The sequence below is a fragment of the Pagrus major genome, chromosome 20, assembly GCF_040436345.1.
Source record: "Pagrus major chromosome 20, Pma_NU_1.0".
Lineage (NCBI taxonomy): Eukaryota > Metazoa > Chordata > Actinopteri > Spariformes > Sparidae > Pagrus > Pagrus major.
The window spans coordinates 7233753-7250981 of NC_133234.1; the positions used below are offsets into that span (position 1 = coordinate 7233753).

The 17229-nt window shown below is 39.5% G+C and overlaps 1 protein-coding gene across 1 annotated transcript in view; it reads right to left on the reverse strand.

The window, feature by feature from the left end:
• cacna1g (calcium channel, voltage-dependent, T type, alpha 1G subunit) overlaps positions 1 to 17229 on the reverse strand; it is a 268885-nt gene that overhangs the window by 97863 nt on the left and 153793 nt on the right. Inside the window, exons 10-12 of the mRNA XM_073490161.1 lie at positions 5898 to 6049; positions 3999 to 4184; positions 1379 to 1493 (exon numbers count right to left, since the gene is read on the reverse strand). Coding sequence (XP_073346262.1) covers positions 1379 to 1493; positions 3999 to 4184; positions 5898 to 6049 — 453 coding nt within the window. The remainder of the gene's footprint in view (positions 1 to 1378; positions 1494 to 3998; positions 4185 to 5897; positions 6050 to 17229) is intronic.

Below are 17229 nucleotides of genomic sequence, written 5' to 3' on the forward strand. Positions count from 1 at the left end.
GAATTAATTAAATTCATATGGAAAATACTGTTATAATACCCAACATACCCTGTTTGGCTACTTAGCTGACATGCTTCATGTTTTCAAACAATGTGTTTTCACCATTAATGTTACAGAAGAAAAGGCTTTCAGGATGGCAACTAACAGATGTGTTTGACATAAATAGCGATATCTCTGCTTGGCTGGAAGTAATCGAGTGCAAACTTTTGTAAATCGAATAAGGAGCAGAACAGAGAAGCTAGCATTAGCAAAAACTTTGATAGCATTTACAAGTGACTACCATACAGTGGGTGAATACTTAATAGTGGCTTTATTAAACACATCATGTAAACATACAGACTAATAACATTATTTTAAGATGTGCTCCTTGGCTCCTTTGAAAGTAATTGGGTTTGGCTACAATTGTGGGTAGTAAGCTGGTTAGCTGGCTATGCTAACATTTGTAGCTGAAGTTAAAGCAGATAAACACTGTTTAATCCATTCCTTATACTTTTGCAATGATTGGACAATCTGTGTTTTGGGGAACAGTTTAGCGACAGTCCATTCTGTGAAATTTCAAAGGGCTGTGTGTTGATGAAGTTTACTTTCTAGTAGGTTTCTCCCATGAATTTCTCTATCAAAAACATAAAATGTAAAACATTGTCTGCATTACACGTTAATCATTTGAAAGGAACCGAAGCTTTCATGACTATATGGACTTAATCAGAGAAGCCTCCATGTGTAACATTAGAACAGACATGTCAGTGCAATGTCTTGTACACCCAGACATGCTGATACATTACATAGTCCCTGATCAGATGTTACACTCAATTATGAATGTAACTACTGTATATATATACACCTATGTTATGGACATTAAATACTATACAGCAGGATATGCAGAGATAATGTATGGATGATCCGACCCTGCAGAGGGGCTCTGAGTTGATTCACTAATCCAAGGTGACATGATGCAAGAGGCAGGTCTATTTAACCTATGAAAGATACTTGGGAAATTAGATGAGTGGAGGCCAGGCCAGGAGAGAGGGGATATGAGAATGAAAAGGAATATTTGATTTGATATATTTTATTTATTCAGGAGGAAATTGTCTTTCCAGCGTCTGAATGGGGGCAGCTTCAGTCAGCACCAACGAAGCAGGAAGATGTTATCTATGTTGATTGCTTGAGGGCACTTCAAACGGTAAAGTGTTATCACAGGAAGCATCCAGATGATGAGTTGATGAACTCTCATCCCAAATGGTCAACCTGCTGCTTAATTTTTACTTTTTTTAACAAACCGTGAAGTCAGGCATAAAGATACAGCTAAATTGGCCATAACAAAGTGAAATAAGAATATTTAACAGAGCTAATGGAAGGGGTGAGAAGGGTTTATGCTCACCTGGAAGACAGTCACTATGGCCCAGAGAAGAGAGTCAAAGTTCTTCCTGTCTGGCAGGGTGTCTCCATCCCTCTCAGACCCAAACTTGCAACCAAACAGATGCATCCCCAGGATACTGACACAGAAGACAAACAGGAAACAGAGGAATAATTGTTTAAATCCGAGCAACCCATTTAATACAGTACAAATAAGGGTAACTGAACATGATGAAAATACTCGTTTTGACTGTGTCATACTGATAACACTTGCTGTTTGAGAAAGTAGCTGTGGCAGAATATACCGGGCATTAAATATTAAAGTTCTCAACATCTACAACAAGTAAAACCTGTTTTATGACCAGAAATGTAGCAAAGATAACAAAAACACCAAGTATGGATTACTGTTAGTCAGGTTTATAAACTGTCATTTGTCAATAAACAGTTGACCCTGAATGCATTGAGGCAGAAATGCTGCCAACAAAGGCAGTGGAAATGAAGCGCTTATGCCAGGTTAAGTTCAGCACCATGGAGAGCGTCACAACCCACAGCAATGACACCTTATGCATTTTTGTTGAAACAAATGAAGATCAAGTGCAATGGCGAGCAACTAAACATTATTTCAGCTACTTTGGAAATTAAATGAATAGCTCGACAAAAGTGAGATGAGCAGACTGCAGAAAACTCTTAATCTGAGCATTAAGTATAGAGCTGGAGCTGTAGTATAAAGACTGGAGGCAGCCTCCAAGGGTCACTAACTAACTGGCTGCATGTCATTTGTTGAATCTGTACACTAGCAGTACTTTGAAATGGCAATTTGTGGTTTGATGACAAGGCTCTGGGAAGTCACAAGTTTTTCAAGAAACAGTTAGAGAACAAAACATCCCCTAAAACCACATGTTGCTGTTTCTACATTTTTGTTTATGTACAGAGTGAACAAACATACTTTTGTCAGAGGCAGACTAGCTGCTTCTAGTCTTAATGCTAAGCTACTTTATTTGACTCCTAGATCTAGTTCCATACCCTCAGAAGGAAGGCAAATGGGTATATTCCCTTTTTCTTGTTCACTAGACATCCATGTTACCAAATCTTGAGTACTACTGTTGACCTGGCGTGGATAGGTAAATGTGTAAAAAGAAGAGAGTTTGAGATGGGAAAGAAAGAAAGAAAGAAAGAAAGAAAGAAAGAAAGAAAGAAAGAAAGAGAGAAAGAGAGAAAGAAAGAAAGAAAGAAAATCCCTTGCTTCATACAGTAAGTCAGCTAATAGATGGTGTTATTATTATGAAGCAGCAGTAAGTGCCCTGCAGTCTGTCATTATTCACCAACACAGACACTGAAGCTCGACTGGAGCTGAGGGATCAATGAGCAGGCCTCTGTTGTGTCAACTTGGCAAGTCTTCACTCAAATCAGGTGCTGTTTATCTTTGCTTATACAAGGCCCTTGAATACTTTGTGTGTGTGTGTGTGTTTGTGTATATAAAAATGCATGTGTGCCATCACATACATGCACTAACACATACTGGAAACACACTCCAACAAGCTGCTGAAATGAAGCAGCATATGCTCGGATAGACCTGCACCACTGCAATATGTACTTCTACTGCACCACTACGTTATATAATACAAAGACATACAGTGTGTAGATGCATGGTGGGTATCATGGCTAGGGCCTCCTTGCCACTAGGGGGCCCTGACAGTGGGGAAAAGAACATCAAGCCTGTACATCAAAAACTGTTTAACAAATATGTCACAATATTTAGACAAATATAAGAATATAAAATATATCTCAGGGGTAAAACTTTATTTCAATGTTTTTATGTATTTATTTATGTATTTATTCTTTTGTGTTAGCTTCAGTGTGCAGGGAAAAGTGTAAGTCATGTGCTTCTAGGCGCCAATCAGTATTTAGCAACATCTGAGTCAGAGTCTGATGACAGTTGGTGGGTTGTTTGGTCACTGTCAGTCAAATATTGTCAAACCACAGTCAAATGGTCTTGATGGAACAGATTGAATTGAGTCAGATTTGAGGTTTTGAGTGTTTAATTCTTTTTTTTTTTTTTTACTCTGATGTTCCTCATCTACTCCCTAATATTCTGTACATTTTTGACAGGTAGGGTTGATAGGTTTGGGTTTCAAGTTCCTATATTCAACATAAAAGCCCTAAAAAACAAACAATTCTATTCCATTTTTTCTTTAACGATCAGGTGTGTTTGTGTGCTGGACAAATGCAGAAAACCTCCACATATTTGATTTTGTTGAGCTCAGCCACAGGCCTAACCAGGCAGAAAGAATCACTTAGTCTCGTCATCCCATCGACTGATCCTAGTCTTCCTGTCACGTCTGTACTGATCTCTGCTTCTCTCAGCTATTTGCTTGCCACGTTACTTATCTACCAATTGACTTTCATTCCACACCTTTGCTTTCAATTCCATCTACAGAATGTGTTTCACAGCCACTGATCGAACTCCCTTCAGATGTCCTCGTCTGTTTTCTATTATTATTATCTTTATTTGATATCGTTCTTCCATTAGCAAGAAGAACAAGGCAATTCAACAGACACACATATTTATGTATATATATATATATATACTTTTGCAGTATGAGATAGAATGTAAGGTCACTCCCTCTGCCTCTCCCTCTACCTACCTGAAGATGAAGATGAAGAGCATGAGCAGCATGCAGAAGGTGGCCACATTGTCCATGGTCTTCATCAGCACCACCAGCTGCCTCTGCAGGGCCGGCATGAAACGGACCAGCTTCAGCACCCGCATCAGCCGGAAGGTCCTCAGCACTGACAGACCACCACCCTGCTGACCCACAATCTCCCACACACTGGCCAAAGAAAAGAGACACACACATACCGATTCAAGTTAGATCCAAGGTCTTCAAACAGCCAAGAGCGCTGGGCAGTTCAAGTGTAACGGAGACCTACTGCTTGTTAATTCTGAACATGATGTGTTTCTTTTAAGGTCTCTCTTTTTTTCCTAATAAAAGGCAACACATACTGACATGCTCAATGTTTAAGCATTGTCATTAGTACTTACAACTATGTGATAGGTAGCTGCACATTGCTTATGTATGCTTTATAAAACATTCATTAGTCATTCATTTATACTTGATTTAATCATTAAAGCAGTTTAAATTGATTATTTTGGCCACTTTGAGGCACAAAAACAGGCTGTAAGCACAATATTGATGTGTCACCTCATGAATATGTTAGTAAACAGTTGCCCATTCACACATCAAGCAGATTTGGAGCAACATTAAGATTTATTTGAAGTCGTGATTCTCTCCAACATTCACTCTCCTCCTGGCCTTGTTTTGGTCTCCACTAACACCTGAAGGAAACCTGGCTTGATGTTCCACTATGGCTGTGTCTGTTTAGTGCTGTGCAGTGGGTTTATCATAACCTGTTATGTAAAAGGGCTGCCTGTTACAGCTGGAAAAGGAGCTGAAGACAGCTGTGAGGGGAACCAAATCAGTAAAGTTGCAGACCGTAAAACCAAAACAATGAGCTGAAAGACACTAAAAACGCTCTGTAAAGGAGGAACTGCAGAGTCAGGTGATAACTCTGTGTGGCTCCATCACTACAAGCACCACCTTTATACATTATCATTGGACCTATTTTCTATGTAAAATTATACTAGTGTAGCAAAAGTCAATTATTGGATAATATAATTTCTTTGACGTTTATCTTTTAATTACCTCTCTGGTTACTAACATTAACATGTCAAACACTGATGATTGGAACTGGACAGTACTTGTACTAAATAAAACAATGTTGGCATAAACTAAATAGTTAGTTATTAAACATACTACAAGGAACTTTTACCTGGACATTAAACAGTCGGTCAGATTCTGACTTACTGGAGTCAGATAAGTCATAAAATCAAAACAACTAATAACAAATGTATGATATGAAGAGGGTTCCAAATCAAATATATGTTAAAAACTGGAAAACAATAAAGAAATATTGAGGAAAGGTGATTTTCTTTATCTTTTAGGGTCTGGTCAGTAAGTAATAAGCAGGTAACTATATAGGTAATGTTCCTCATTTCATTTGAAGGCCATGCAACTGAAAAAATGGAGCACTTGTTTCCTTTTCTAATGAGATCTTCTGCCCTGGCACAACACATTTTATCTGCCAGTTCAGGAAAATGGCAAGACATTTTTTGGGAAATGGAGAGACCATTAACTCAGTGATGTGCCTTTATTGTGTTTAACACTGTACTACAACCTGCAAACTGCAGCACCGCTCTTGGAGACTGTTTCTAGTTTTTGAACACTCTTTTTATTCCCCACATTGAAATGATGATACAAAATTATTTTTCAGTTCTTTTTCAACCCTTACATTTTGTAAAATGGCAATAGACATGCTTTTTTGCTATCCTTTTGAAGTAGATGTTGATCACACAATGTAATAGCTATAGAATAATGACACTATGGGCATTTAGAATGGTTTCCTATAAACCTCACTTTCACAATGCAATTTAGTCAAACACCGGGCACAAAATCTCCTGGGAAAAATCTTGCTCTGCAACTCACCTGATGACCACGATGATGCCATCGAAGATGTTGTAGGGGTTCTTGATGTAGCCAAAGGGTCCATAGACCAACACCTTTAACAGCATCTCCAGAGAGAACAGGCTGGTGAACACGATGTTACTGATCTCCAACGCATTGGTCAACTCATCAGGCTGGAGACACAGAGACAAAGATATAGATATTATATAAACCTTGTTTCTCCAAATCAGACATTTGCCTCTTTTTCAGCTTGACTGCCAGCACTTTGACGCAACAGCACTGGATGTGCGTGTCTAATCTGTATGAAACCTGAAGATTGCTGCGGTAGCAAGACATTTATGTGACTACAGCAAAAACACCTGCTGTGTCACATGTGCACAAAGAAATGTGCTAATGACAACAACACACATACAATTCAAATATGACAAATCTGTCTTTTCACACTCAATACAACACACACACACCCAACCTTTATCTCACACACCAAGACACACACACACACACACACACACACACACATACACACATACACACACACACACACACAGACAAAGATCACAATGCTGCAGCTGAATATGCCTGGGACGCCTGCTCAAAGCTCATCAGAGAATTGGGCTGCCACTCACATCTACATCAAACAACTGCTGTGTACTGTATGTGTGTGAGCATTTGAGCGCGGGTGAATGTGTGCCATAAAGAAAAATAAATAAATAAAAGAGAGGAAAACAGACAGGCAGTGCAGACAGACAAGAGAAAGAACACAGCCAAAAGATAAAAGGCACAACACATCCAAATGTGACACACTATGTAAATCAGACATCTATAGCGAGTATCTGTAATTATCGTTGAGTAGAAAAAAGCCAGTGGGAATGCTGTTATGTGTCTGTGGACTGTGAAACACCCCAGACAAGCTTCATGTGGCCTTTCATCTCCACGCAATAAACAGTTTACACAACTCAAACATGGTGTCACACACACACATTACACTGACATGACACAGAGGACGGAAGGTGTTGAGGGCCTGATCTGTGCTTGAATGTTCTCTGTCGTCACTGTGTAAGTGAATGTGTGCACATATGTGTGTGTGACAGTCTCAATGTCCCACTGTGTTGCCGTCCCTGCAGAAACATTATCTCCAGGAGATCATGGAGAAAATGTAATGTAAAGTAAACAGTGTGTGCCATTAAGCCTGTCCTGGTGGGCTGCCACTAATCACAATACACCATGACTGTTTAAGCAGCCACTACTCAACACTAGCATGGACACACGGAGAAAGGAACACAGAGATTAACATCACCAGTTGAATAACAGCCCCTCATGCTACATTAAGGCACCAGTTTGTCTAGAGCACTTAAGCAACAGTGACACAGAGTCATTTGGTGATATTGAAATATTGTCACTGGTATTGTAATACTGCTATAGGTCACATGGGAAACATGGTTATTCTACTATCCCTGCTTTAAGGCAATAAACATTTAGAATGCAATCAGACCTAAGCTTTCATCTGGTGAAGTAAATACTCCCTCTAACACTCGAGTTTGGCAGTGGACCCAAATTTTTTAAAAGGGAAACATAGCACCAATACCAGCCATAAGTATGAGAAATTATTCAAAGAGTAAGTAAAGAAAGTAACTCCAGCTGAAAACCCTGTTTTTGTTTACCTCTTTAAAGGAAAAGTTCAACATTTTGGGAGTGCTCAGGCATGGAGTTACATCAGATGAGTGAAAACGTTCTCATATCTGTCCATTTAATATAACACTACAGCCTACAAAAGAAACCCCTGTAAAAAAGGCAAATAATTGTTTAATACTTCACCTTTTTTACAGCTAACTGAAGAGATATAATGTGTTATTTACCGAGCTTAAGAGGTGCTGGTAGGTGGATTTTGTTACTGTTGGAGTGAACAAGGCTAGCTGTTTCTCCTCTGTCCAGTCTTAAGGCTTTGCTAAGCTAACTGGCTGCTTCTGGCAGCTTTATATTTAACACACACATATCAAAGTGGTATGGATCTTCTCATTTAACTTTCTGATCAAAAGTGAATATGGTTGCAAAATAATCTTTTCCTTAGCTTAACCAAGAAGCTTTGCTGCCTAAGCTTACAGTAACTAACATGGGACCATTTCACAACATTAACAATGTAATGTACTTGAAGTGACATACGCATGTCATGATCCTGGTTTCTGTGTTCTCTTATTCTCTTATCTTTCCTGTTTTACTTTGATATTGTGCCCTCATGTGTCGTGTTGTTGCCTTCCTCCCTGTGTGATTTTCCATCCTCACCTGTCCTTTCCATGCCTCACTCCACCTGTACTTCATGCCCTCATTAGTGCGTGTGTGTATATAGTCTTTGTGCTCCCTCTTGTCTTTGTCAGTTCGTCCTGTGATGCCACCCGTGTCATCTCCAGTGTCTCCCCGTGGTATGTTTCTGTTTTTTGTTCCTGGCTTTATGTTTCTACTTAGCTCTCATGATTACTGGTTTGAACTTTGCTTTTGATTTGTACTTTACTCTTGGTTTGTACTTTGTGTTAGTTTTTTGTTTGCTACTTTGTATTTAGGCATTTTTCGTTTTGGTTTATTCTCAGCTTTAGTTATTAAAGCTCGCCTTTTGTTCCATAATCCTGCCTCCCGTGTGTTTTCTGCATTTGGGTCCTCATCTTCTTACCAAATTGTAACACATAAGCTCCTTTCCACTTCTTGAAAATCGGCAACAGCCATACCTCCTGAATAAGCCAAAATGCCAAAGCATTCTTTTGACCTCTCACCTTGCTGCAGTGATGTAGAGGTGTACTCTTGAGTACGCCAGTACAACGTGACATCACTTTGCACAGGCATAAAAGCACACACCCATCAGTGAAGCTAGGCATGGACAAAGATGCAACCAAAGAGGGAAAACAGTGCTTTCAAACTGGTGTCAAGGGACTATTTTAATTCTACCTTTATTCCAAATAAACAACAAAAACCATGTAGACGACAGCAGCATAGCAGCAAAGCAACTTCTTACACAACTTTTTGAAATTTAGTGGCTAAACTTGAAATGGGTCACTCAGTATGTGCATGTGTGCCCAATGTAAGCACCGCCGAGACCAACCACTATCTACAGAAAACTTCAATAAGAGAATCTTGACAGCTTGTCTCAGTTTAAACAAGTCAACACTTACAAAATCATTGCTTGGTATTAAGTCATTACTCCCATAAGACTGGAATGTAACAGCAGGCCCAGAGGCAGAAAGGAATGTCCAGCAACACCAAGGCCTAATATTGCACCATAATTGAGAGCCTGGAGCTTCAAACTTGAATTTCACTGGCTTAAGATAAATTGGTATACTTGTTGTCACTGCAGCTTTTAAGAAGCGGTTAAACATTACCAAACACAATGCCCTTTTTAAATTTTGTAGCTTGGGATGAATACATTTGTTGAATTTAACGGAAATTGCACGTTCTCACAGTTGATTGTGTGCCACTTTTTGGGTAAGTAAACTTGAATGTGATTTGAGTAGCAGCTGAAAAACTATTTCTTGCTTTCTTCAGTTGTGGCTGGAATAATGTAAATGGAGTGTATTTCATCACATTACTTGTTAAGCATGGCATCACGCAATACATGAGCAATGTTAAATGGATAGTGTAGAAAATATGTAAGGAGGGCGACATCTTTGTCCTTCTGTCTCTTGGTTTAAAAACAATAATTTGCCCACAGCCTGCAGTGCCGCTCCTGCCAGGGAACTCCGCTTCCTGAAAAACAAGCTTTTTCCTGTTTCATCTCAGCCTTTTTGTCATTGTCTACGTCTCTTCTGTCTGTCTCTGGGTTCACAGACGCAGACAAATCTATTCGTTTGATCCCACTGCTTTATTGTGTCCATTCATTTGAACACTGACGGGGGAGGCGGAGGCGAGTCCTTCATGCACGCACACACTTTGTGCGATTAAGGAATGTTCAAAGGGTGAACAAATGCTAGGGCACTTAGATGTTTATGTGTTCTGTCGGATGAATGCCCTCACACACAGTTATGTCCAGACAAGTGTGACACCACAAATGCACAGAGGTGTACCCAAAAAGTTGCACTAATAACCATGTTTGCTCACACATCCACAGGCCACACACAGAAACCTCCTACACTCATTAGAAAATAAGCACACATACTGTACGAAAAAACCTTTGCACGGACTCACACTTATAATAGTGCGTGTAGACACACACATGCACACACAGCTTTATAATAGATGCGATTGATAAGCCAGAACAAGAAGTACAGTTTTTATGAGGTGAGACTTGGACTGCACACATCTGGCCTTGAAAGACTGAGGTTCAGGTCATTATTTTTCCCCCACTGTTTCTGTTCTGCTATTGTTCCAGCTTGTATATTAGACATTCCTCAGACATCATGCAAGATTACCGCAAGAGAATGAGACCATAAAAACCTTTCTCACACATAGAAACGCACATGGGAACACACAAAAGATATGGAGGCAGAAAAATTCCCCCACAACCACACACACATGCCAGCATCGCCAAAGGTTCACAGACATTAACTTATCAAACAGGATATATTCCTTAATTGACTAATGGCCACTGAGGTGTGCATACTACCTAGAGCGAGATGAATGTGTCCATGTGCACAATTGTGTAAGTGAGAAAGACATTCTTGCTTTTGTAATTGCTTCCTTAGATGGCTGTTTCCTGGGTAATGAGGCTGCAGGAGCATTAGGAGGTAAAGTGTGTTAGATGAGGAATAGTGTAATCTGGTTAGCGCTAATGTAATGTCACCTAATCTGATGCGATCTAATCTAAACGGGATGCTGCGAGCCGCTCAGCTGCCGACTGTCAATGATGCAGCACTTTGTCTGGTATGTGTGTGTATGTGTAGGTGTGTGTGTTGGTTTAATCAAGTGGTTTGTTACAAAAGAGGAAATTTCAAAGCATGAAATGGGGAATGAGACACTCAACATTATAGCTGGTTTGTGGTGACTGAATGATCTAAAAGTCTACATCAACGCTTTAATATACAGTTATTTTATTTCTTGGCAAGAATTAGACAAGACGAGCTAAACAACCACAAATATGAAACTACAGCCAGTGCCAGTTAGCTTAGCTTAATACAAAGATTGGAAACAGGGACAACAGCTAGCCTGGCTCTGTACTAAGGTAACAAAACCCACCTCTGTACAAAAAACAAAATATTTCTTGGACAGCAGAGACTTACTCCCAGTCAAGAGAAAGTCCAGCATATTACCCACCTTGAAATGGCAAAAGCCTTTTGACACTTTTTTGAATGTATTAATCAAATGAGAGCATTTCAGTTTTAATTTCACATCAAAGATTGAAACAAAAGCTTCATTTTGATTGGGTGGGCATAAGAGGTATATTGCTATTCTCATCTGGGTCTCCATAGAAGGTAAAGTAGTGAATTTCCGGACTGTCAACATATTACTTGAAATCCGGTGTTCCACATGGGGTCATTTTTAGGACCCTTGCTGTTTGCAATACATCCATACATTCTGTTTTTAATGATTATTTTATCATATTAAGAATCTGACACCACTATAAGACAAAAGCTTTGGACTGTGTAGTTGTTCAATTTCTTTAATCAAACACACTTTGACCTCTTTTTTAAAAGGTGTTTTTTGTAAGAAAAGTAGATTTTTGAGTCTCATTCCCAACTTGTCAAATAATGATGCTCTGGGTTTCCCAACTTGTCAAAAACTGACGCTTTGGGCTGGCAGCTGATCCGTCCTACAATCCCAAAGCGTCAGTTTTTGGGACTGAGATTCAAAAATCAACTTTTCTTACAAAAAACACCTTTAATTATTTTTTTTAGCACGTTTCTACCATACAGTATTGTTGAAAAGATGGGAAAATACAAAGGGAATAAAATGGTAGATTCAGAGCAGGAACTAAAAGGAGAACTTGCTAAATACAGGCAGCATGTTATTTGACATCTCACTGAACCAGAAAATAACTGGATCCATCATTTGATCACTTCATTGATTCTCTCGTTTTGGTTTCATGGCCTTCAAGGCTGGAAAAGCCCTCCCTCTATAAACCAGGATTAGGAGCTGTTGGTTTGCCGTCTACGTCTCACCATTGTACAAATCAGAAAAAAACACTTTTCTTAGGCCCGTCTTGGAGGGAGGCCAGTGTCTGCAGATGCCAACACTGCGTTCCTCAGGCAGGGTAGGATAAAAGCTGAATAAATATTGTCTCTGGTTGGAGCAAGAAGCTTGACGAGAGGGTCTTTCCGCTGTCTCTCTGGATTTGGCAAGGGGAGAAGCAAATGTGTGTGTGCACAATACAGCAAACAGACGTAAATACACTGACTGCTGTACATTAATTCCATAACCTTAGGAAATGAAACAAGTCGTAACTTTAAAACTAATGTCAATGTCAGTCCTTATAATAACTACAACACATTTTACCTCTCAAACTGAAATGTAAATATAAGGCAGCTGTGGTGACGGATGAAGGATTAGGATGTAAAAAACAGATATAGCATTCAGTAAAACCATAACAGCCAGTAACAAATTTCAGTCTCCACATCCTGCAGGTCCCTGATCCTAACAACACAAGCAAGCATGACTACTGTCTGTCACGACTGAACCACAGGCTTGGACTCAGACGCAGACTTGAACCAGCAGTTGCAGTTAAAATACAGTCCGCTTATTAGGCAGAGGTTGGTACACGGGATGTCAATCAGATCAGGCAGAGGGATCAGAATCGGCAGGCAGAGGCTAGGTCATAAAGTCAGGTAATGGTCACATAGCTAAACTCACAAAACACAAAGACACACTAGGAAAGGGCTGGAACACTCACAGGAGAACAAGATGAACTGGCACAGAGGGAAGGGAACACAGAGACTAAATACTCTACAAGACAGTGACACAGGTTGTTACACCTGTATTAGGGCAGTGCAGGTAATTACACAGCTGGGAAACACAGGAGGGCTCGTGGGGGTGAAGGGTCTAACATGCTGGTGCTGAGCTGCGTACACTAGTGGTGCTTGATTTGGCATTTAGGACCTTTAAAGTCAATCCCCATGCACTTGACCCCAACATGCCATTCTTAAGGTGACTCATCTCCTTCTGTCCATGATCAAAAACAGAAATGCATCACTGTTGAGCACCACTCAGAGTTTTAAAGACTCTACAACATGTAGTTTCCTTTTCAAGTGCATAGCTTTCAAGGTTAACAAATTCAAAACGACGCCTGTGGGAAATGTAGACCAAGTGACCCAAAAGTGACTTCAGATCACTTTGTGCTCATGTAACAGCTACGGGCTGAATCAATATTCATGTCAGTGCTAAAAAGCATTCACTACTACAGCAACAGCAATTACCAAAACAGGACCAATGCATTTCAACCCACTTCTCCCTCCACACCTATGTCTTTTTTGTATCTCTTAACCTCACAGCAGCATCAGCGCTATCATCAAGGGAGTGGGAAGACTGACAGGAGAGCTGGAGGAAAAAGAACCAGGGAAGAAAGTGATGGGAGGGCCATAAAGATGGAGGGAAGTTTCTTATGTAAAGCGAGAGAGAGGTTGACCTTCCCAAGTAAATAGACTATGGGCTGTGTCACATAGTTGGCAGACTCACAACTATTCCATCAGCTCCACCATAAATGGTAACGCTCTTAAACTGCACGGAGAGATAAAGCAGACACCCTCTCCTCACTCGTCCAACTCGTCCGCCTCCACTCTTCCACCCATCACCCCCTCTATCCCTTCACCTCCAAGTCCTTACACTCTGTCATCCCTATCCAACACTCTATTTAATCATCTTTTTATCCTTCCATCTCTGTGTTGCGTACACATTTACATTCGTTGCACTTGCCCCCTCCGCTGCCCTCCAGGCGAGAGAAATGTATGGACCATTTCCCAAGCAGCACAGTGTTAGTGTGTACATATTTGTGAGTGTGCTTTAAAGAGATAGGAAGTGGAGAGGGAGGCTCTGTAGCTCCACACACACTAGTGGGTTGCAGGGTAAAAACATGTCTATGTTTGAAGGACATGTGTGTGGATGTACAATGGTCCTTGTACTGAAGATGCTGGTTTATATCTCAGGAGTTATGTTGATACAGCCTCACGAATACAAAGTATCATAGTGAGAAACACTGAAATGCATAACCATAACTGTGGCTAGCTTTAACTTAGTCTAACTTGACTTGAAATGACTTGACTCAATGTAAGTTTATGCTGCTGTAAGTGATATTTTTTTAATAAAGTGTTAAATAGCTCTATATTCCAACAGTTATCACTGTTATAGAGTTTTTGGTCAGTAACCCATGTCTCTCCTCATGGGTCTCATGGAAGTTAGCTTAACTTAACTTCTTTAAGTTAGAATCTAAATTGAGTCATGTTTCTACTTAACTAAATCTACCTCACTTAAGTTACCCAAACTAAACTTGACTTAACCTAACGTGACATAGCTTAACCTAACCCAATTTAAGTTAACTTAAGTTAAATAAACACAAGTTAACTTATCTTAACTTAACTTACTTAAGTTAGCGTTCAATTGAAGTTGTTCAAAACAATATTTCTACTTAACTTCATCCAACTCGCTTAAATTAACCAAACATGACTTAAGTTTATCTAACTTAATTTAATCTAACTTCACTTGATTTAATCTTAACCTGATTTAACCAAACTTTACTTAATTTACTTGAATTAACATTCCATTGGAGTCATGTTTCTACTTAACTTATTCTCTCTTAACCTAACTTAACTAACTTAACTTAGCATTCAATTTGAGTCATGTTTCTGTCCATTGAGAGTAAGTGTAAGTCCAATATGCACTCTCTTTAGCTATGGTTAACTGTCTATCTGCACCTTGGTGCCTGGCAGGTACCATGCAGTGGGTTGAGAAGGGCTTTTGGTCTGAATACAACTGCCTACTGCAGCTAAAACACGTTGCTTAAAAGATAGGGGACACTGAACCAAACGACTAAAGTTGAGCGCCATGAAACCAGAACAGTTCAATTGAAAGATATTATAATTAAAACTTTTTTTATGTCAGAGTGCTGAGGATATTTTGAGGAAATAACCTGCTCTGTAGTCTGGGGTTACGGTATGGCACTAAAACAAAAAACGCGTTTCACTTTTGTTCACAGGGGCTGCAAGAATCAACAACAAAAAAAAAAAATCAAAGTTCCTTGTGGTAGCTTTACCTTAATGTGTTCTGATAAAATATTATCTAGGATAATATTTGTCAAAGTTTATTTTTTTAATATTGAAAACATTTTTCCATTGTATAGGAAAATGCATGTAACTACCAAATAAACAAACCTATACCAGTAGACATTTAGCATATTATGTATGTCCTTGACAACTTCTCACCCAAAAAGCATTTCACAGAGGGACTGATAACTGTAACTGTAAATTTTGAAAATAGATATATAGTCGACGGTAAAGCAATTTTTTTCATCTACAGTTGAAGGGATGCCAAATCCAGATATTTTCACTGACTGAAGTATTTATGCGGGTAAGAAACAGAAAATTATATGGACAAATTAACTTGAGATAAAATAAACCTGAAGGAATTTGAAAGTAGGGTTTTTTATTGGCAAAAATTAACTGCAGTGGGAAATACTGTTCTTGGAATCTGCACACATACAGTACAAACACACGCAGCTGCAGAAACTCTACCTTCGTGACAAATTGTCTCCTGTCAGATACACATATCCTGTTCATAATTACTATAATTCATGATTAATAAGCACATTTTATTTAATTATTACCTCTGCCAGCAGAAGCATTGATTGACCTTTACAAATAGGTAGACGTTTCGCTTGACTTTGTACACGTGATCATCAATTAGTAATACAGTATGTACACAACGGCCGTCAAGCTGGTCTGAGCAGTAGGAAAACAAAAGTCAAAGTAATTTACTGGAAAAATATCATTTGTCGTTTGTCATTGAGTTCACTGCACACTGAGTAAGGTGTAGTACAAGACCATCTAATATTAGACCTCAGCATATTCCCTGTGGTGTGTCAGTATAGATTTATAGATAGTATAGATCTGAGAAATCTGCAATCAATAATTCCTTGAGTTGTGCAGCAGTTGAGCCACTTAGAAGATTTGACTGCAGAAAAGGAAAAAAAGCCTCTTGAATTGATTGAAGGCTTTCATTGTGAATCAGCTATGTTTTATTAGTGACTAAATCAGCCTTTGAGAGTTAACTTGCTACATATGTCCATTACAGAGGTGGAACACTACGTCACTAGCAATGTTGTACCCAAACGTCATGTAAAAGTAGATATCATGTTAAAATATTACTCTGGGAAAAGTGAAAGTCACTCATATTAATACTACTTGAGAAAAAGTCTTCAAATATCTGATATTCAGTGTACTTAAGGATCAAACCGGCATGTCAATACCAACATTACATTTATAACTAGAACTGGAAAACTCAGGCTGTAAATATCTCTTCCATCTTTCGCATTTGCACTATGGACAAACCAACAAGGGACAAAAGTTATCCGCTTTTTTCCTTGGAAACATGCTGACTATGTTTATTATCTGGGTGCAGATGAAGGATGATTTTAAACATGTGTAGAACTGAAAACAGTTGGTAAGACTTGTCTAATTCCTAAAGTGGCAGTGGCACGGGGTACACACTGTGTACAAAAATTCCAGCAGAAAACTTGGCTGGAGGATGTATGGAAATTGAAACCCAGCCTCTCCTCCATGTGGATGCAGTTACACAGACAAACAGAGGCTTAGTGATCCTTATGTCTACTGGATGTCGATGGGCTTGCAATCAATGAAGCGTCTCAGTTAAGTTTTCAGCAGCCTGTCTGGAGACGAGAGGGATCCATGTTACCCAAACCAGGAAAGGGTACTCAAGAAAGAGAGGAGGAAAGACTTGTGAGGGCTGAGAGACGAAGGAGAAGGAGAGTATAGGAAGAAAGAACGACAAAATAGGCGAAAGTGAATAGAGGAAGGAAAACAAGAAGAGGAAAAAAGTGGGAGGGAAAGCAAAAGAGTAGGAGGGAGGAGGCTACATGAAAAGAGGAGGCAGAAGAAACAGAAAAAATAACATAAAGAAGGAAGGAGAAAAAATGGAGAAGCAAGGGCAGACAGAGAAGGAGAAGAGACAGGAGAAGTAACGATTGAACAAAGGTGGAGATTACAAAGCTGTAAAACTTCGCGTGTGTGTGTGTGTGTGTGTGTGTGTGTGTGCCTGCTGCGGATGTTTTGGCATCTGGTTTTGTTTATAGGCACTAGGTCAGGGACCGAAAGTAACCCCATAAAACCTGGCTCTACTACTCCTACTACACACCTACACACACACACAAACAAACACGATACTTGTGTCAATTACTTTACTTGTGTTATATAACTTTATACAAAATCACCCA